This window comes from Schistocerca piceifrons, chromosome 1 (genome assembly GCF_021461385.2).
Source record: "Schistocerca piceifrons isolate TAMUIC-IGC-003096 chromosome 1, iqSchPice1.1, whole genome shotgun sequence".
Taxonomy (NCBI): Eukaryota; Metazoa; Arthropoda; class Insecta; order Orthoptera; family Acrididae; genus Schistocerca; species Schistocerca piceifrons.
The window spans coordinates 819,746,373-819,768,788 of NC_060138.1; the positions used below are offsets into that span (position 1 = coordinate 819,746,373).

The following is a 22,416-nucleotide window of genomic DNA, read 5'->3' on the forward strand; positions in this document are numbered from 1 at the left end:
ATTACACTCCCCTCAGCAAACTTTAACCTCTTCTCTTCTCCCTTTCACCTTGATAGTACCTTCATCGAAACTCACTACCGCATCAACTTCATTCAACCAATCTATCCCTAAAATAATTGATGTGTTCAATCCAGCCACCACCAAAAATGTTGCTTCATATTCTTCTCCCTCTATCTCGAAGGTAATCAACACTTGTTCTTTAATAGGTTTACTCCTTGCACCCAACGCATTCACAATTCTCACTCCACTCACCGGGAAACTAGGCAAGCTAATGTTTGCTTTTAGTACCTGTTCATATAACCTCTTGGATACTGCACATGCTTCACTTCCTGTATCGACTAATGCCTCGATATTCAGTCCACATAGCTTGATCCCTATCATGGGTAGCATGGGTTCTTTGGGAATCCTACTTCTTTCCTCCAGTAGATCTTCTCTCAGATCTCCACCGTTGTCGTGTCTTAGTAGGTTTACTCTGGTCCTTGTAGCTCTCACTCCTGACCGGACCTCATCTGGAGTGTCATTCAGTTTTCCGGTCTCTCCGCCTCTTCTATATGCACTGTGTCATTCATTCGCCTATCCCATCCTCTTTCATGATCTCTTGGTTCTTCACTCCTTCTCCAATCATTTCTCCATTGTCGTTCACCACCATGATTCCTATACCTATGGCCACCACCTCTTCCTCTATAATTAGACGAATTACCAAAATGATTCCTTGGGTCATTACTTCCCCCTCGGTTTTTATCATTAGCTTGATTGTGTTCCTGTGATCGAACAGATTCCAACTGTTCCATTATTTCCATCAAGGCCTCCCTATCTTTAATTAGGCTCCCGGATACAGTTTCTTGCATTCTCCGGCTCATTCTTCTTTTTATCGCTGATATCATTATGTCATCACTCAGGGGTTGTTCCAAGGTCTTGTTCAATTCCCACAAATGTTCGGTAAACTCTTTCAACGTTCCTCTCCATGTGGTAAGTGACTTGCGGTGTAGTAGGTCCTCAAGTGCTGCACACTGATGACTTTTGGACCAGAATTTCTTCAAGACTTCTCCCTCTTCAAACTGATCAGAACTAGTAGTCCCTTCCTTCTTCTTGACTCCCCGAGTGAAGGCCTCACCTTCCATTGCAACCCTCTGGTTATCCTCTTCTCGTTGCACGGCTATAGCATTTCTCAGATTGACAGCCAATTGGTTTTGCCTATCTCCTATCCCCTTAACTGCATCATTGCATTGTTACTGCATCTGCGTCACCTCGGTGATCCTTTCTCCCAATTCGGCTTTAGTTTCTTCAACATCGTCTTCTATCTTTTTTGTTAACTTTCCTTCCATCTTCTCCACGTCTCCTTGGACTTGGTCTATATTCTTCTGTAGCTTCCTCTCTCTCTCGTCGATGTTCATCTTCAGTCGTTCTGGAAACGCCTGCATCTCCTTCTTCAGATTACATTCCATCTTCATGTACAATGTTTTGATCTCTTGTACTATAGTTTTTTGTAAATCTTCCTTTAGTGATTTGTGGACTATTTCTCTCCTTTCTCTTGTTTCTTGAAAACTCTTCTCTAATAATTCTCTGAAACCTCGTAAATTTTCCTTTATTGATTTGTGGAATATTTCTTCCTCTTCTCTAAATTTTTGTAAACCCTCCTGTATTGATTTGTTCCTCTTTAGCAACTCTGCTAACATCGACCGTATATCTGCATCCTCTGAAACTGGCTTATCTCTCGTCGTTTGTCCCGGTGTCTCGGGATAACTAGTTGAATGTGCTAATGGGCTGTCTAATGACAATCCATAATCACTGATTCCTGAATCATCTCTGTCTTCCTGTCCTATCCCTTTCCTTTCAACTACTGCCTCACAAACCTGCTTATCTTCAGTAGACATGTTTGGTTTATTTTTAATGCACAGGCAAGTAATATAAAATAACCTCTAGTAACCCGAAACACTCCTAATTATCATGAAACTAATCAAACAGTACCTGCAGTATTTCCAGTTAATCCCAAAATTGATACAATAGTATGAATACTGAACATAACAACTCTCAAAACCTAATAATTTCAAATATCACTTCTCATATACACAGTTTATGTAAAATGTTTTAAATAAGATAAATCACACCACTCATAAAATCTATAAATGTAAAATCCCCAAAAACAATGAGCATATCTGTATAATTACCATTTAGACAGCGCAGTATGCATCAATAAGTATGCTATATTCCAGAGTATGTTTCGCAAACTTTTCGGAAATTACTGTAGTTGGGCACTTTTCCTAATGTGAAACTCAGTTTACAATTGTTTATTTACTGCGAAGACTGCACCCTACAATTTAATGTTATGCCAACCAGTAGTCTTCACTCACCAACTGACGTTACCACGAGTCGCGATGTTTCGATGTTTGAAGTGGGCGTGGCGCTGTACTGCCGCCGGAGCCGCGTGAAGTCGCGCTGAAGATCTGTGGCGAGTCATCGTAGTTCTCCGTCGGCCGCTCCGTGGGGCTGTAGGCGGGCGTAGTTTGTAGTTCGGCCGCTAGATGCCGGGTCGGCGCTCGGTGTCTCGAAGTCGCGCTGAAGACTGTCGGTGTAGTGCATCTGTACTTGAGCTATTCCTTGCACAGGTAGTTGGGATGACGTGTGAAATCACCTCGCAGATCGAAGCTCTTTGGCGCAACTGCTACACGGGTCTGCGTGACGTCACTCAATAATTGCGTCGCCACAATACATTGTCGCCTGCATAATAGTTTATGGGTCCACATGAAGCTTTCCGATTTTCACTATTCAAACAGCAATTTCAGTCAACATATTACCACTAAACACTTCTTTAAAAGCTTCCGTGACAAATTCTTAGTTCGTTTTGCTATAGTAATGTTCACACGTGTCTTTCTTTAGTGTCCACTTTTCACAGTTTTTCGCGCGGATTTACGCATTAGCACATTATAACACAGTTTATTGACACTATTATTCTTATCTAATATGGCAAGGAAAAAGTTTAGTCACAATCGTAAGATGCTATTACTTCGTATTGTTCAAAATGCAGTTTCTTGTTGCGATCTTAAAGTTTATGCTCTGTCTCGATCCAAAATTGGAAAAAATATTTTCTCGCATTAAGCAAGATAAAATTACCTATTGTTCTTTACGATTCGTCCGAAAATTGCACTTGTCCTTTCACGGTAAGCCAAGGGTGTAACACCCTTCGATTTATGTATCCCGCTCGATCGGGATCTGATAGCAGCCCAAATAAATAGTTAATGTGACCGTGTACCTAATGGGGCTGGCAATCGGATTTGACTGCTACGGAGTTGTTACATTCCATTTTGTTCTTCTCAACGTTGTAATAATGAAATGTCTGGTACCAAGAAGAACAACAACACAGCTTCACTAATCAAGAACCTATATTCGTCTCAAAAACACACAAAAAAGAAGGAGACAGCCACTGCCTTCGTCATACATATTTAATTACGGCTCATCTCAGCACAGGCTTCTTCGTTATTCATAATCGTTACACGCTAATACAATCACTGCAATCCAACACTGCAATCCAAATGATGCCGGCGCGGTAGACGCGAAACCACAAATATCGGCACAGAAATATCACTGATCACTATCGTAATTATACCTCTTCACTTTCCCGTATTATTCTAACACAAAGGGGTTAAACCGCGGCAATGGCCACTCCCTTTGTCGGTAAACCTTGCATTACAGCAACAGGCCTCCACACGGCTCGGCCCGCAACCTGGGACAGACTCAACTCTACACTCGCTCTCGCAACACGACACACTATCGATTGTTTGCCCTATCGACCTGTACCGAGTGCAAACTTATAGTAAGGGCCTACGGACCCCTTACATGTTGGAGCACCTGACAAATGCTTTGGCGCCACTGGAGCCTAAAGTGTCATCTGGGGTCCCTGATGCAGCTGTGCCTTCAGATTATCATGTCCTGGCTTGTCGACACTTGCTTGACAGTGATTGGCAAATAGTGGCAATGTTGCAAATCTCTGGACAGAAAACAAAAGTGGGTACCGGCCACATAGTTGTCCAGTTATGGCTTAAAAACCTGGTTTAAGATATTGCTGGCCGCTGAAAGAACCAGCAACAGAAACTGTGCCTGTTGGGACTGGCCATTCTTCCCAAGAGGTTTGGACAAGTGCCGAGGGTGGTACAATGTTAGGCTGGTGATGAGGGCCTGAAGAGAAACAGTGGACAGTTCAGGGAAGAAGGCCAATGTCTGCTCTGCTCGCTGGGGAGTGTTGTCTGAAATGTGAAGGATGCTCTGCTGGCAGCAATTGAGCACACTGGGTGCACACAGCTGTAAATCATAGCCCATGCAGGCACAAATTATGCCTCCCACTTGGGTTCACAGCCAACCCTCACTTTCTACTGGCAGCTATCTGCTTTGGCGAAGACAGCTAGTCTCGCTCTTGGGGTGGAAGCAGAGTTGTTATTTTGTAGCATCATTCCCAAAACTGATTGCAGTCCTCTGGTGTGGAATTGAGTGGAAGCTTAAACCAAAGGCTCAGACAATTCTGTGATTGGATGCTAATTTCTTGACCTCCGCTGTCAGATGGAGACATGGAGAACCTTTCTTGAAAGGTCAGGCATTCACCACACGTAGGAAGTAGCTGTGATGGTAGCAGAGTACTTTTGATGCAACATGTTGTTGTTTTTTTGAGGATAGGAAAATCCTTCCACAGGTGCAATAAGATGTGTTATGATTACAGACATGGTAGCATCTGTCATAGCAATTCAGAAGAAGAAAATGTTAAGTATTAGTTAACCGCAGGAGTGGCTATAGGAAGGTTCTCTAACTAGCCTCACTTACAAACAGTAACAATGAACACACAGTAGTAGGATGGGAAAGCTGGCTGAAACCAGATGTTAATAACAACAAACTTCTAAACTTCTGCTGGAATGTATATCGGAAAGATAGGTTTGAACGCTAGTGGTGGAGGTGTGTTTGCAGCCATAAAGTATTTAAAAAAAAAGGTTGGTGAAAGCAAGTGTGCAAGATGGATCAAATGTGGTCCCTAGTATTGTGTGAATTCCACCACTGTTTAGAGCAGCTTCATACTTGGAGGAATTTTTTGCAAATGCTATGGCAGTTGATTTCTAGGATTTTAGTTCTCTCATCTGTAGGGGATCCATTACTGGAGTTTACACTGAACTGTAAGTGGGAGCACCTAAACTATATGTTTGGATGGGCTGGAAATATATCTAATGTAGAAATAATCCTTGTGTGAACCTCCACACACAGTCAGCTGTCAGCTGCCTGGGCAGCAGTCTGGGTCTTGTAGTGCACCCCTGACCCATTTAGAGAGATCCTACAGTTCTCAATTCTACGGTGCAACTGTACGAAAACGTTCAAAGTCTCTGGCTCAAGCCTTCCAATTGACTTAGAGCCACAGGGCCACAATCAGTTCTGGGACAACAGTGCATATTGTAAGCTTCATTTTAAGATCTAGGGGGAACGTTGATCTTCTCAACCTTCTCTCCCAGTTGCTAGAAAGATTGAAGTAATGATCTGTGAGCCGATATAACAGGCATCATTTGTTCCAATGTGTTGAATAATGCCTCCAGATTTATACACAGTGATCCTTTCCATCCCTTCCTGCCACTTCCTTAAGGTTGCAATTATTTGCTGTGCATACAACTTGCTGATGACCGATAGTTTACTACCTTTTGCCTTTGCTTTACTGCCACAGGATACAGCACATTTCCCTAATGGCAGTTGACTTATTAACAGTGTATTTACATCTCTAAGATAGATTTTCAAATGTATCCTCTGAACAATCTGATCAGTGTGGGGAGAAAAGGTGAAAATACTATGCAAATTATGCAAATATGAACATTGTGACTGAGGGCAAACAATTTTTAAAACCGGATATTGCTTCTGAAATTTTTGGAAAGCCGTAACTCATAAACATTGATTTACTATGAAATATATTATGCCCAACATTTCAAAAATTCTCAAAAACTTACCTTTATACATGGGAATTAAGGGAACAATTGTTTGGACAAGGATACCATTGGTGATATTGTATAAAGTACAAATACAGGTCACACACACACACACACACACACACACACACACACACACAGTCAATGTGAAAAGCATGTTTGCTTTTTAGATAATATTTTAGGACTACATGTTCAAAGAAAATTTGTGTGTCTCACCCATAATCTCACTCATAGACAGTGGCCGTAGCCTGAACAGATTTGTAAATAAATGTGCAAAACTGTCCGATTCCCCCCTTCACTGAGATGGTTTCTAGACACCTTCTGCGCTAGTGTTCCACAGATGAATATTGTGAGCATCAATTTATCCCACTAAAAATTGTTGAAGCACCTCGAAGCGTGTATTCCATTTGAGGTAGCTCAGGTTCTATAGTAAACCATGGTCAAGAGAAGGGACAAGCATACCAGGAGAGTCAGGAAGAAAGGTGCATGCTTTGTGAGGGGTGATAGTGTTAGTGATTCAGAAAAAATCTTCATGTCAGCAAATGCCCTATTCTGAATGATTTCCAAAATAGAACACACATTAAATATCACTTTCATACATTTTTCTGTAATAACTCTAACTTCATCCTCTAGCAAAAAGTATCACAGTGTATTAACTTTTCTGAAAAATAGTTTGCACAAAGAGCATGAGAATATCGAAAATCTCACATGATGCGCATATGCTGTAGCTTAGGTGTTTTTGAAGGTCAGTTTTTGGCAGTTTCCGCAAATTCAAAAACCTAAACTCCTGCCGAACAGACCATGAAGGCCCAACAGTACTGACCAGCCGCCATGTCATCCTTGGCCTACAGGCGTCACTGGATGCAGATATGGAGGGGCATGTAGTCAGCACACCGCTCTCCCGGCCGTATGTCAGTCTACGAGACAGGAGCCTCACAAGGGCTGAGTGTGCCCCGCTTGCCAACAGTGCTTGGCATAACGGATCATCATCATCCATCCAAGTGCAAGCCCAGTCTGGCAGCACTTAACTTTGATCTGACAGGAACCAGTGTTACCACTGCAGCAAGACCGCTGGCAGTTTGCCGAAATGATAGAGTGCAAGTTTCGTATATCAAATTGTTCGTCTCAGCTTTCTCTACGTTACTATGTCTGAACAACATAACAGTTGGGTGCATACCTGTTTATTGGTTAGCAGTTTCATGTAACAACTGTGCTATAGGGTCCAGAAATGGAAGTGTATTGTTAGAGATATTCTCACTTTAACTGACGACAGATCTGGCCTATATGACCAGATCTGCTTTTTCAACAAGGACTTTTGGCTCATACCAGTCTGATGTCTTTTGACACATTGGTAAGTTTTTGTACTTGAAAATGGCCGAAATCTGGATCGTGTAACAAAGTAAAAAAATTTAAAAAACTGTTTGAATAATACAGAAAATTACAATTTACATTAAACGTGTTCTACCTCAGAAACCATTCAGAAAAGGGCATATATCCATATGAGGTTTTATTGGTTAGAATGACTCTGTTAGTCACCCCTCAAAGCACAACCTTTCCTCCTGACTCATCCCATATACAGAGTGCGATACAGTCTTAATTAAGTTCTGCGTTTGATGATTTCAGCTGCTTGTCAACATCATTGATAGTGAAGGTCATTCTAGTGCTATTAAATTATATTTTGTGAAGGAATTTAAGTCAGAATTCGATATTTAGCTATTGAAATTGTGTACATCATGTGCTGGTGCTGTTCCCTAATAGAGTGAAGATGACCTGCAATCTTCATCTTGCAGGGTACACAGTTCTCTAGAGCTTGATTGACCCATGGGTATTCAGTATGAAAAGAATTCTAATTCTGAGAGGACAGTGACCTACCCGTAGTCCAATATACCTAATATATACTTTCCTGCTTACATTTGTTGCAATTTTTAACTTGCGTAAGTGTAACAAGTGGAAAAATACATATTCGAAATTGTTCCCCATTACTGACTGAAAAAAAGACTAATCCAAGAAAATTTTTGTTGGTGAAGGATTTAAAAGAAATAATTTATAAAAATGGAAGATTTTTTTCTTTTCTCTTAACATTAGACAATAAAACTTCTTACAGAAAATAAATATTTTCTCCTTAAGTACATATGAGTGCAATGATTGTGTAATTAACAATTTTGTAATTGACAATTTTATGATACTAAATCTTATTGCTTATTTGAAGACAAGCATTGAGCACAGAAAACTGTCATTTACGACAAACAGGCACTTCTTTGTGTAAATATTTTCTTAAAAGTTGAAGCACCAAAAAGTTTCATTAAAATGTGTGTACAACATTTAATTTTTTTAAATATCTAATACTGACTTTTTTTTTAAACAATGCCTTGTACTTTTTAAACAGCACCTCTGGAACCGGTCTTGTAATAAGTTTTTCTCATACTCTAGTATTTGTTTCAAGCCCATGTTGTGCATAAAAGGCAGAGAGGGTGCTGATGTTGCTGTGAAGCCGTGTAAGGAATGTGTCCATATCCTCCATGACTTCCGATTCTTGGTCTGGTTCTCCCAAGGCCAAAGTATTTAACAAGACACTTCTACCAGGGCACATTTTTGCAAGCAACTGTATGGAAACAAAAGCATTCAGTAATGTGTATTGTACATACATACAGGTCATACAATAAAATAATTAGGGCTGGCATCTAACAAAACATGAGTCATCATCACACACACTTTCAGATGTCCACAAAAGAATAGTTTTTTCCATCACATTTCAATAAAATATGTCTTGGAATATCGTCAGTGAATCAAAGAACAATGTTGTTGGGGACTACTAAGGGAAACAGTTGCTGCTATCATGGAAGCAGGAAAAACCATGTAGGCAGTGATTCTAAACTTAAAAGCTTTTGGTGTTAATAAGGAATATAATGGAAGGTCTACAACAGCTAGAAAGCATTGGTACACGACGACACCAGCAAAAAAGTAGCTGATTCACTAATGTACAATATGTTTCAAATCTTGCTTGTGCTTCCATTTCATGATGACTGTGGTAAGCTGCAGTTTTCCTCAAAATTCCAATATGAAAAATTCACTTGCAAATTACCTGTGCAATGCTGCAAATAGGAGTATATTTTCTCATCATGGAAATTTCAAACTGTAGTGCTTATTCCTTGGTTCAAAATAGATCTACAGTATCACTAATGTTTGGAAATGAGTCCCCATATGCAAGGTAACACTGTAACTGATATCATTTAGGCAGTGACTCATATTGTGCAGACGGTTAAAATTTTATTTCAAAGAGAGTAAAACTTGTCTTCACCAATGAGTGATAATGCTGGAAGAAAATTATCAGGAAAGTTGTTTGTAATTGCAAAGAGTATATGTAACAGGAGCTGCAAACGGTCATTTCATCATGGAAGTCCTGTAGAGGACCTAAAGTGGAAGCTACAGTTCTTTCCTTTGTATAACATAGGTGTCCAAGTTCTAGATGAATAATCCTGTTAAGTTTGGCAATTACAAAAACATACCAGAATTCCATGGGAGTATCAGCTCATGCTGCAAGTTTGTATGTAGAAGTGGGCCTTGATCTGATGGAGCACATCTTAAGTAAAGAGACAAGAGTTTACTGATGACATTCGTCAATTTCCAGAAGCACATAATGTAAATATGGCAGTACTCTTAACCTCTACACCAGATTAGCAACACCAATGATGCACTCATCTTTTGGGAGATGCTGAGTGATGCCACAGCGGGCTATAAAAGTGTAAAAGATATTGTCGCAGAGAACTGGAAACAAAACAAACAAACAAAAACAAAAAATACCAAGATGTTAGCATTTACTGTAGAGGGTAGAAAACGCCCCCTTTATCTTGTTGAAGCATAGGGCTATGCCCAAGGAAATTTTTTGTAGGAGGGTTAGTGATTTGTTGGCATGAAAAAGGCTGGGGGATAACAGAGTAAGGTACTGGCTGGCTGCAGTTTGGAATTCAGACATACTGTACTGTTCAGTAAATGAGCTATGTTATGTTAGCTACCTTTACAGATCAGCTCACTTCTGGAGTAAAAAATAAAGTTGCTGTATTGAGGACAAACAGTCATTATACCTTGAGATATGACTTAAAAACTTCAGGAGCTTGATATAATAAATAAGCCATGTAAAAACCATTCTTGAAAGCACTATTCTGACTGGCTTTTAGAAATCGATCATGCTTTCATTCCATCTCTCAAGATAACAAAACCATCAGTCAGACTTATCTATCCACGATGCCCCATTTCACGAGACACTGTCATGAAAGAGTTCAAGAAGTGCTGTGTGTCCAATGCTTTGGATGGTAGTGAGGATTGTGTACTTTGGGAAGAGTGATGAAAATACTGGTTGTGATCAAACAAGTACTGCTAATGAAGTTAACAATGACATCACTGAAGACTGTTTAGTAAACTGGCATTTCGGAGTATTTTATCTACATTACTACATAAAAAAATGTGATTAAGAGTTACCATATTGTAACAATTTTTTCTCCACTGAGCTTCTTGCCCCTCCCCTGCTCCCTCAAAGTTAAAGATGTGACTTATATTCAGGTCAATACAGTAAATATTCAATACTCCAGATAAGCTGGTATTAAGAGAATGAAGCACACACAGGAGTACTGTTTAGGTATGATAACATTAAAACAACTGTGATATGGTCAGGGTGGTTACAATGGTTGATGTGAAAACATTTTAACATATGTTGTATTTCAATACTGGAATTTTACTCATAGTGGAGGGATACAGTTTGACTTCTGTGGTATGGTGATCCTCAAATTAACAAAATTATCCCTGCCCACAAGACCACCCTCCATTCTGAGATACTGTAGGGTGAGGGCACGAAGCAAATTTAGTAGTTCCTGCATGGGAGATCTGCCTCCTGGTAGAGTACATGGTGCTATCACTTTGGGCCTTTTTATTTGTTGGCAGCCATGGAGCAACAAGCTGAGGTTTGCAACAACACAAACTGCTGCATCTATTTTCCTTTAACACATTGGCTGTTTTCCTTTAACACATTGGCTGCCATGAGGCTGCTGGTGGCCACAGTCTCAGACCTGATGCTATGTGGCCACCAACAGCCACAGCAGAGCCCTGTACCTTAACACCATGTGCCTGCCCTGTCCTGGTGACAGAACATCCATTACCATGTGTGTGGTAGTCAACATGTTAAGACTTGAGGAAGTCATATTTTGCCATACTAATAGATGAGCTTAACTTATGAGTTATTATTATTATTATTATTTCTTTCTTTTCTCAGACGTTATGTCTGGTCACAAATGGAAAGTGACGCTGACCTTAATCAAGCGTGACTTCCTTTTAACTGTACGGTATATGTTATATTGCATTTGGGAACTTTCGGGTTATTGAACATGTATCAATAATTACAGATTTCTGTAGTTGTATATATAAGTTTGGATGTAGCTGTGTTGCATTGATGTACTGGTGGATATTGTGTGGTATGACTCCTGTAGTTGATAGTATAATTGGTATAATGTCAACTTTATCCTGATGCCACATGTCCTTGACTTCCTCAGCCAGTTGGATGTATTTTTCAATTTTTTCTCCTGTTTTCATTTGTATATTTGTTGTATTGGGTATGTATATTTCGATTAGTTGTGTTAATTTCTTCTTTTTATTGGTATGATGTCAGGTTTGTTATGTGGTGTTGTTTTATCTGTTATAATGGTTCTGTTCCAGCATAATTTGTATTCATCATTCTCCAGTACATTTTGTGGTGCATACTTGTATGTGGGAACGTGTTGTTTTATAAGTTTATGTTGTAAGGCAAGCTGTTGATGTATAATTTTTGCTACATTGTCATGTCTTCTGGGGTATTCTGTATTTGTTAGTATTGTACACCCGCTTGTGATGTGATCTACTTTTTCTATTTGTTGTTTGCAAAGTCTGCATTTATCTGTTGTTGTATTGGGATCTTTAATAATATGCTTACTGTAATATCTGATGTTTATTGTTTGATCCTGTATTGCAATCATGAATCCTTCCGTCACACTGTATATATTGCCTTTTCTTAGCCATGTGTTGGATGCGTCTTGATCGATGTGTGGCTGTGTTAGATGATACGGGTGCTTGCCATGTAGTGTTTTCTTTTTCCAATTTACTTTCTTCGTATCTGTTGATGTTATGTGATCTAAAGGGTTGTAGAAGTGGTTATGAAATTGCAGTGGTGTAGCTGATGTTTTTTTATGAGTGAGTGCTTTGTGTATTTTGCTAGTTTCTGCTCATTCTAGAAACAATTTTCTTAAATTGCCTACCTGTCCATAATGTAGGTTTTTTATGTCGATAAATCCCCTTCCTCCTTCCTTTCTGCTTAATGTGAATCTTTCAGTTGCTGAATGTATGTGATGTATTCTATATTTGTGGCATTGTGATCGTGTAAGTGTATTGAGTGCTTCTAGGTCTGTGTTACTCCATTTCACTACTCCAAATGAGTAGGTCAATATTGGTATAGCATAAGTATTTATAGCTTTTGTCTTGTTTCTTGCTGTCTATCCTATTTTCAGTATTTTTGTTAGTCTTTGTGTATATTTATCTTTTAGTTCTTCTTTAATATTTGTATTATCTATTCCTATTTTTTGTCTGTATCCTAGATATTTATAGGCATCTGTTTTTTCCATCGCTTCTATGCAGTCGCTGTGGTTATCCAATATGTAATCTTCTTGTTTAGTGTGTTTTCCCTTCACAGTGCTATTTTTCTTACATTTGTCTGTTCCAAAAGCCATATTTATATCATTGCTGAATACTTCTGTTATCTTTAGCAATTGGTTAAGTTGTTGATTTGTTGCTGCCAGTAGTTTTAGATCATCCATGTATAGCAGATGTGTGATTTTGTGTGGGTATGTTCCAGTAATATTGTATCCATAATTTGTATTATTTAGCATGTTGGATAGTGGGTTCAGAGCAAGGCAGAACCAGAAAGGACTTAATGAGTCTCCTTGGTATATTCCACACTTAATCTGTATTGGCTGTGATGTGGTATTATTTGAATTTGTTTGGATATTAAGTGTGGTTTTCCAATTTTTCATTACTATGTTTAGGAACTGTATCAATTTAGGATCTACTTTGTATATTTCCAATATTTGTAGTAACCATGAGTGGGGTAAACTATCAAAAGCTTTTTGGTGATCAATGTATGCGTAGTGTAGCGACCTTTGTTTAGTTTTAGCTTGATATGTCACCTCTGCATCTATTATCAGTTGCTCTTTACATCCTCGTGCTCCTTTGCAACAGCTTTTTTGTTCTTCATTTATAATTTTGTTCTGTGTTGTATGTGTCATTAACTTCTGTGTAATGACTGAAGTTAATATTTTGTATATTGTTGGTAGGCATGGTATGGGGCGATATTTAGCTGGGTTTGCTGTGTCTGCTTGATCTTTAGGTTTCAGATAAGTTATTCCATGTGTAAGTGTATCAGGGAATGTGTATGGGTCTGCAATGTAACTGTTAAATAATGTAGTTAGATGTGAATGTGTTGAGGTGAACTACTTTAGCCAGAAATTTGCTATTTTATCTTTTCCAGGGGCTTTCCAGTTGTGAGTAGAATTAATTGCTTGTGTGACTTCATGTTGCAAAGTTATCACTTCAGGCATTTGTGGTATCATCTTGTATGTGTGTGTTTCTGCTTGTATCCACCGTGCATGCCTGTTATGTTGTACCGGGTTTGACCATATGTTACTCCAGAAGTGTTCCATGCCTGTTATGTTTGGTGGATTGTCTATTTTAATGTGTGTGTTATCTATTGTCTGGTAAAATTTCTTTTGGTTTGTGTTGAATGTTTGGTTTTGTTTCCTTCTATTTTCACTTTTTTTGTATCTTCTAAGTCGTTTGGCCAATGCTTGTAATTTCTGCTTCTTTTCATCCAATTGCTCTATCGCTTCTTGTTGTGAGATTTTACCTAACCTTTTTCGTTTTTTTTCCTGACATTTTATTTCTTATAAATTGTGTTAGCTGTCCGATGTCTCTTCTCAGTTTTTCTATTCTGATCTGTAGCCTGTATTGCCATGCTGGTTTTGTGGGTTTCTTCTGTGTGTTGGTTGGTTCTGATCTCTGCCTAGTGTGTATATTTAGTTTAGTGAGTGCTCCTATATAAACCAGTAGTTGTAACTCTTCCATAGTTGTGTTTTCATTTATTTTGTTGTGTATGATTGTGTTGATAGTTTTTATTGTTGTTTCGACTTGTGGGTTATTTGGCGGTCTAAGCAAGAATGGTCTAATGTCTGTATTTGTGTCTTTGTATTCTATATATGTCAGCTGAAATTTTTCTTCTATATCTACATGTGTGTCACTTCGTGTTCTATTTGTGCTTGTTCTGATGGCCTCTGATTGTTTAATTGATGCGTGTTGTCCTTTGTTTGCTCTGGGATGTTTGAGTCCATTACTGTATTTTCTTCTTCTTCTGATTGCACATTATTTTGTTCCAGTATTTGTTGTACTTGTTGTTTGATGTTTTCTAATTCTGACTGGGATATCCTGTTATTTTTGATTATTACACCGATCTGATCAGCTAGTCGTTGTTCTGTTAAAAATTTTAATTCTGGGTATCTGGTAATAAATGTTGTGTATACTTGTGATCTGTATCCAGTTGTGTTGGTTCCTAGGTTTGTTGCTTAGTAATAACAGAACATGAGGTGTCGATTAACTTCATATTATTATTATTATTATTAGATTTCATGCTGAACATACAGCACCCTGATGCTGATATGGGTGTGTGGCAAATGATGTGAAGATGGTGTTTCATCTTAACATACCAACTTTTTGTCAAGTCTGACCATAGTAATCTTAGCTTTAATGTGTGTGTGTGTCTAAAAAACTAGGGGAAATTTTTAACACAGGTACATTTACTTCATTGCTCTTGAACATTGGTTTTAAACACAAGTTTTGAATGTTATTTCTCTCTGTTGCAGTTGCAAAGGTACTATATTTGTATTATAGTCAAGCAAAATGCTACATACATTACTCAGAATAATGTTAATTACTTCAGTGGTATGTTGTTAAGTATTTGTGTAAGTTTCTCCTTGCACACGGTACTAGTGTCAACAACCGCAAGGCATCGTCAATCTGATATATGTGAAATATCTGGTCAGCTTGTTCCCTCTGAATAAAATGTTCTCCTTCATTTTCCTTTGCAAAAGCATGCAATGCACAACAAACTTCTTTCACTAAATGAAAGAGTGGCAGAGTGAACTTCTGTGATTAAAATTCTCATCTGACCATCTTGATTGAGGTTTAGCGCTCTGTTCTCTACGTCAATAACTACGTATAATAATGTGAAAACTCTTATGAAATATAAATGGTTTCAAGAGTAAAGGTAACAATTCAATATCTGATGTCCTGAGCCATCGACAGACACACAAACAAGAGAGAACTTACTCTTCTGATATCACAATTGTGCAGCACTCCAAGAATCCAAGGACAACAATAGGTCAGGCTTTTGGGGAATGGGCTGATAGACAAAGTCATAAATGAGTTTGGCCTCATATTCACAGTGAGTAGCATATGTAAAATATGATTGGCCTGCAATGCCAAACACCACAGGAAGAAAATTCAGTTATTTCATTTGAGTTGTGTCATTCGCAAGTGAAATAGAGCTATATAAAATTCAGTACTTTACAACATACTGATGGCAATATCTTGGGTCTTAGAATATTTCATGTATGTCCCAGAAAACAGTCTTATCTGTTCTCATTACCATGTACTAGATTTTGAAACCTGAAATACAATGACCCTGGTTTTGTGTCTGAAGAACTGTAAAGTATTTCAAAGCCATCAGACAACTAGTAGTTCTTTCTTGTACGTTACTAAAGTGCGCGTCATTTATGTTGGCGGATGAGTGTAGGTTCGTTCTGCGCATCTGACGTCACAAAACACAAGTCAGCCAATGAACAGAGAACGACGTTGCCACATCTCGACTGCAGTGGAGAGCATGGACGAGTGTCTTCAGTTTTAGAAATGTTTAAGTCATAAATAAAGTAATAGAACAAAAGCAATGTCTTGATAGCAGACATTCTTTTGTAGAAAGTTTGGAAGAAGCATTCTTTATACCAATTGCTTCATATTCTATTAATTAATTAAACCAAACAAGCAATAAGACTCCTAATTCAGGCGATATCAAGGAAAGGTGTTTGTATCATTCTCACGAACCGCTTTTTCGCAATAAAGAACAGCGGTAATTGTTTATTTCCTATTGTACTCCGACGAAGCGTGAGTAATTCATAGTCATACCAACAGTGTTTGTCAGTATTTTGCATGACGTGTTATAGTCCTCATGGCATCATGTAGTCAGATGAGGTGCGTTAGCGTAACTGTTAAGGTGTACGCGGCTAAGTTATCCTTGCTTCAGGATATGTTGAACTCTGCTTCCATCGACATAGCCCTTCTCCAGGAAGTGTACGTCGACGACTTCCCAGGCATGTACGGTTACGATGCTTGCGTCTCTCTGGCTTCCCCAACAGGCAGCGGTATGGCTGTACTTCTTCGGGAAGGGATAGTGGCGGACGATATCCTGTTTCTGCCTGGGGCAAGAGGAATGGCACTCACAGTACTGGGTGTCCGCCTTATCAATATCTACGCACCTTCCGGGACGGACAAACGTTGCGAACGTTCACGATTCTGTGCGGAAGACATCTCCCCACTCTTCCAAGGCCGCCACGACCATCTGGTGTTTGGAGGTGACTACAATTGCGTACTGGCGCCCACAGACCAACTCCCACGACATAATCCGTGCTCGGAGCTCGAGATGCTAATTTGAGACCTGCAGATGGTGGATACTTGGGAACATCTTCACGGCCACCGACCGGGATTCACGCACTTCATGAGTCACTCTTCCAGTCGCATCGACCGGATTTATGTCTCACGCTCTCTCGCCACTGGAACACAGGATGCGGAACTGTGGCCTGCAGCATTCTCGGACCACTCAGCTTACATTTGTGCCGTTACCCTGCGGCGGCAACAAGTGTGGAGAAGCCGCAGCCCGTGGAAATTAAACATCGCTCACCTGTCATACCCGGATTGCCGCCAAGCCATTGAGGATACGTGGCATTCGTGTGAAAATCGCCTCCATGCATATCCCACAACGATCCACTGGTGGTTGGACTGCGCCAAACCGGCACTGAAGCGAACGTTGATAACCTACGGTCACGACCACGCTACTTGGCGAAGACATACACTTGACTTTTACTTCCAGGTCCTGCGCGACTGCGATGCTATGCCGCCGTCTCCGGAACGACAAATGGCGGTCCACCGTGCTAAGGCTCAGATCCTCACTCATATGCGATGCCACCTAGAGGGGGTAGTCATCCGCTCGAGGACGCAGGATCGGATACCTAGCGAACGCCCGTCAATTTTCCACGTCCTTCGTGAATGTAAACGACGCCAACGAGCGCTGATACGCTTCATCGACACGGAGGACGGTCATCGCCTCACCACGCAACAAGACATAAACACAGCGTTCTACAATCATTATTCCCAACTCTATTCTGCTCAGACCCCTGATCCGACAGCACTGGAGGACGTCTCTCAGACGATTTACGGCACCGTCACCCCGGCAATGGAAGCGGCCTTGATGGAAGAAATTACAGAAGAAGAAGTGATCGACGCCATTAGAAAAGGAGCTGTCAACAAGTCTCCGGGTCCTGATGGCCTCCCCTTGGAATTTTACCGTACTTTTCAATATTTACTAGCCTCCCGATGGACGGACATCTGTCGCGAACTACTATCCCCGGACGTGCCGCTCCCTGCGGCCCTTGTGGAAGGGATGATTATTCCTATTCACAAACCGTCTGGTGGCTCACGACTGCAGGATTACCGCCCATTGACACTATTGAACTGCGACTTTAAAGATCTTTTCTCGACTGTTGGCGGCGCGGATACGCCAGATCCTACGAAATGTTATCTCACCCGATCAAACGTCATTAGGAGGCGACAATAATATTCAAACAGCACTCAGTGAATATCGTGACTTGATCTCACTGGCAAGGGCATGTCGTCTGAAGGGTGCACTGGCGGCAATCGATTTTAGTCAAGCTTCCGACCGAGTGGACCACAAGCGGTCCTCCAACATATGCAGTACCCACAGCCATTCGTCACTGTCGTCATGCGACTACTCCGTGGCGCGACGTCCAAGGTGATCATCAATGGCCGACCTTCGCAGCCCCTCACCATTTCTCAATCGATACGCCAAGGCTGCCCTCTGTCCACTTTACTTTATGCTGTGGCCATGGAACCTCTCCTCTGTGGCCTGCGCCAACAACTAACGGGTATGACATTACGAGGCCACACTTTCCCATGTAAAGCGTACGCTGACGACCTCGTGATTGTCATCCGCAACGGTGACGACACCGCTAGCGCACTAAATTGGATAGCGAAATATGGCATGGCCACTGGTAGTCGTATCAACGTCGCAAAATCGGTGGCGATGAACATCAGGGTCGGATTGTCTGAGAACAGTGTCACCCCCTTACAGCTCAGAGATAGTTTGAAATGTCTCGGCATTGATTTTACAGACGATATACGACGGACCGCTGCTCACAACTTCCGACGGCTTTTACGAAATGTTCAGACTGGAATTGCCAACAACCGCCTATGAGCCCTGGATATCGTCCAACGGACCCAGTATGTTAACACACATTTAGCGTCATGCATTCCGCACATCGCCCAGATATTACCTATACCGGTGATGTTAGCTCGCCGTATACTTGCGGCTTTTGGATCCTTCGTGAGTTCTGGAATGCTTTTCAAGATCAAATATGAAACTCTCACCCTTCCCCCGGATCGGGGAGGGCTTGGCCTTTATCACGTTTATGACAGAGCAGTCGCCCTATTTGTGAGCACATTAGTCAAACTATGGCACCGCCGTCCGGACAGTCTGACCATTTTGTTAATAGAAGAACTAGCACCGCCCTCCCTGTTGCCGCCTGTGCTGATACACCACGTCCCCTCTTCGCTCTTCTACATCGGTGTCTTTTACCTCGAACTCAGTTACGTTCGACTTGCCTTACCAGCGACTCAACTGGCAACAGCAAAGACTATCTTATTCCCGGATAAAAAGTATTACCCATGCACTAAAACTAATGCAATGACGTGGCTTCGTGGACATGCAGTGCATTATTTGTTTCAAGACGGCACTAAAGACACTTTAGACTTTTGGAACTATTTGCAGGAACGACATTGCAAGATACTCCGTAACCCAAAGTATCGACAATATTTTTCCAATTTTTTGTGGAGTGCGTTCCACGACCCTCCACGTAGCTGGAACATCACGGGTAAGAGAAGCTAAAATTACAATACAATGATAGAACACTACACGGTACAACGTGGGATCTACTTTCATCAGAACACTACACGGTACAACGTGGGATCTACTTTCATCATTACAAGAAGTCATACCTGGATGATACAGCAGATGGAGAGTTTCGTTGTGAACCCTCACACTCTGTAGCAGTTTTTGCCCCATTTCCTCTTTTTGTCCCTGGTGCGAAAAGGTCTTCGCAGTTTTAGTTTTCCCATCCGGTGCAAGATGTAGCACTGGTTAATGGTGGTATGGATTCCACTCTTCAGTTTTGTTTTACGGTTTCCTTCGCCCCGCACTTTGCTCTCTTTCTTTATGCCTTTTTCTACAGCTATTAGCATGGTTTTAGTTATGTGTGTCCCCAACTCGACGCAACGAGTGCACTTACTAGTTTCAACGAGTGCACTTACTAGTTTTCAGGTCCTTTTTAAAAAATAAAAAGGGGGGGGGGGTGAAGTGTTGGGCTGCTACGCGAAAGGTTATGAGTTCAAACCTTGTGCGGTGCTTAATATTTTCATTATTTCAAATTTCTAGTGCTTTGTCTCTTCATTAACCCTTTCGCTGCTGCAGACACGTGCTCGCCGCATTCCGCGCTGTGCGCGATTTTGTCATCACTGCACTGCTCGCCTGTGCAGACACATGGTGTTCCCACTGCTTTGACACACTTATCATTCGATTTCACAAAAACTATGTGGCCCAAAAATTTGATTTTTACACGTCTTCTTGACTGATACCTTCTCCCCCCATAAATGACTTAATTTTGTTTCGATGTTCAACGCAGTTATTATGCAGCATTAAATGTAGTAAACCACTGCACGAAGTTTTGAAGAGTTTGCAGAGGTAGAAGTCCATAGCGTATACTTTCCGTATGCTCAATTTTAGTTGCCACAATGTTGAGAATGAAATGTGGACAAGATACCTAAATTTCATATAAAATTTACTGTATAACAATATCTCATTTAATTTAAGTACGATATAGGTGTCGTATGTAATATTGAGAAATATTCCGTCTTTCGCGACTGTGATAAAAGTATTATTTACACCGGACGCGTTTGGCTTTATTTTAAAGCACTTCAATCAAGGAAAGGTATGGCACATACACAATGGTACTCATGTTCTCTTTCTTGTTTTTGTTCCACAGTCGCAGTTTTACCAATGGTACTGAAATATATTCCTCTTCTGCAACTGTAATAAGGGGCTTATTTAGACCAGACGTGTTTCTCTCTTTTGAAGCATCTTCAGTGGACAGTATTTTGTCTCCTCCATTGCCAAGTCACCTTTCGTAGTTTTGTGCTGCGGTAATACAATATTCAACGTTTGTGTTGGCAGATCAGTGTTTTAGCAAATAAATGATGTTTGTGTGTGCCACACACAAAAATTATATTTGACGTAGGTCAGAGCACTTCACTGATAGACGGTATATTCAAGTCCTAATATTTTTGTAACTCCACAGTTTTGTTTAATGTATTTTGTCTACTTCCTTTTGATTGAAGTGCTTTAAAATAAAGCCAAACGTGCTCAGTGTAAATAAAACTTTTGTTACAATCGTGAAAGACAGAATATTTCTCAATATTACATACGGCACCTATGTGGTACTTAAATGAGCTATTGTTATACAGTAAATTTTATATGAAATTTAGGCATCTTGTCCACATTTCATTCTCAACATTGTGGCAACTAAAATCGACCATACGGAAAGTATACTCTATGGACTTTTACCTCTGCAAACTCTTCAAAATTTCGTGCAATGGTTTACTATATTTAATGCTGCATAATAACTGCGTTGAACATCGAAACAAAATTAAGTCATTTATGGAGGGAAGGTATCAGTCAAGAAGATGTGTAAAAATCTAATTTTTGGGCCAAATAGTTTTTGTGGAATCGATTGATAAGAGTGTCAAAGCAGTCGGAGCACGATGTGTCTGCACAGGCGAGCAGTGCAGTGACAAAATTGCGCACAGCGCGGAATGCAGGGAGCACGTCTTGTAGCAGCGAAAGGGCTAATGCGGCCGTGGTGGCTTTACTTCATGAACTGCGCGCTCCCCCCTAAACGTAAGCTTGCGAACTATACTATGGCGCTGCTTCTATTGGCACGTGCATCGTGTGCAACTGGCAACGCGCGAGCCACCAAGATAAGAGAATTGAACTATAATGCAGGTATGACTAATAATAACAGTAAGTTAGTAATTTTCTGAGGGTTTTTTTATTTTGTGGGAGATAAAAATGTGTAAAAGGAGGTGACATATTTCAATTTCTGATGTATCTGATTTATTGGTACATAACTAGTTTCTGCCGTTTAGCTCATTTCCAAGTGATTTTCCGAACTGTCTTGTTAGTTTGACAGTTGCTTTGAATGTATTCTACAGCTGCATTCATTTCGCCATCACATTGTCCCTGCATTATGTTAAAGTTCATAACTATAGGAATTGGGGTTGCCATCTCACAATAAAAGTGGAGACAAGGGATAATAGTGTATAAAAGAAGGGATAAATGCCAAAAATTATGGACTTAAAGTTGACTACTCATACAGAGTAACAAAGGGTAAATAATCCTATTGCATTATTGTACTCTGTGAAAAAAGTTATATCACTACACTAACAGCACACATTACATACATTCCTGCAAATACAAAAAAGGAAACACACAAGAAGAGTGGTTCAGCACTTGAAAGATTACACTTACTGTGATTTAAAACCTTAGTATTTGAGAACAGAGTGTTGTGTGTGTCACTCCATTTATTATTCATTAATGAAACAATTCTTACTGTACCTGCATTTGAACCAGGCACCTTTAATTTCCAGCATCACTCTAATATAACTCTTTACAAAGTATTTCAATGCCTAACTGGTACACGTTGTTCTCTCAAAACACAACTACCATAACTGAGCAATAGTGAAAGAGGAATATCTCATCACACTTTGAGTGTATCAAGCTGACACAACACCGAACAGAAGTCGTATTGGTAAGCCGAAATTCATCAATAGGAGGGGGGGGTATATATCTTGAAAAAATATGGGTCCTGGGATTTTTGTCCAAATTAAGTGAAAATTCAGGATATCATGGGATAACTGGCAACCTCAAGTAGAATAAGGTTTTGGCTGAAGGAACGGACATGGCTTGGTTTGACTGATGAATTTATGTTACAGATTTTGTTGAGTGACT

At 40.3% G+C, this 22,416-nt stretch overlaps 1 protein-coding gene across 1 annotated transcript in view; it reads right to left on the reverse strand.

Moving 5' to 3' along the window:
* Positions 1 to 7,988: 7,988 nt before the first annotated feature.
* LOC124714323 (glycolipid transfer protein) overlaps positions 7,989 to 22,416 on the reverse strand; it is a 69,483-nt gene continuing 55,055 nt past the window's right edge. Inside the window, exon 5 of the mRNA XM_047243011.1 lies at positions 7,989 to 8,547. Within this exon, the coding sequence (XP_047098967.1) occupies positions 8,365 to 8,547 (183 nt within the window). The 3' untranslated portion in view covers positions 7,989 to 8,364. The remainder of the gene's footprint in view (positions 8,548 to 22,416) is intronic.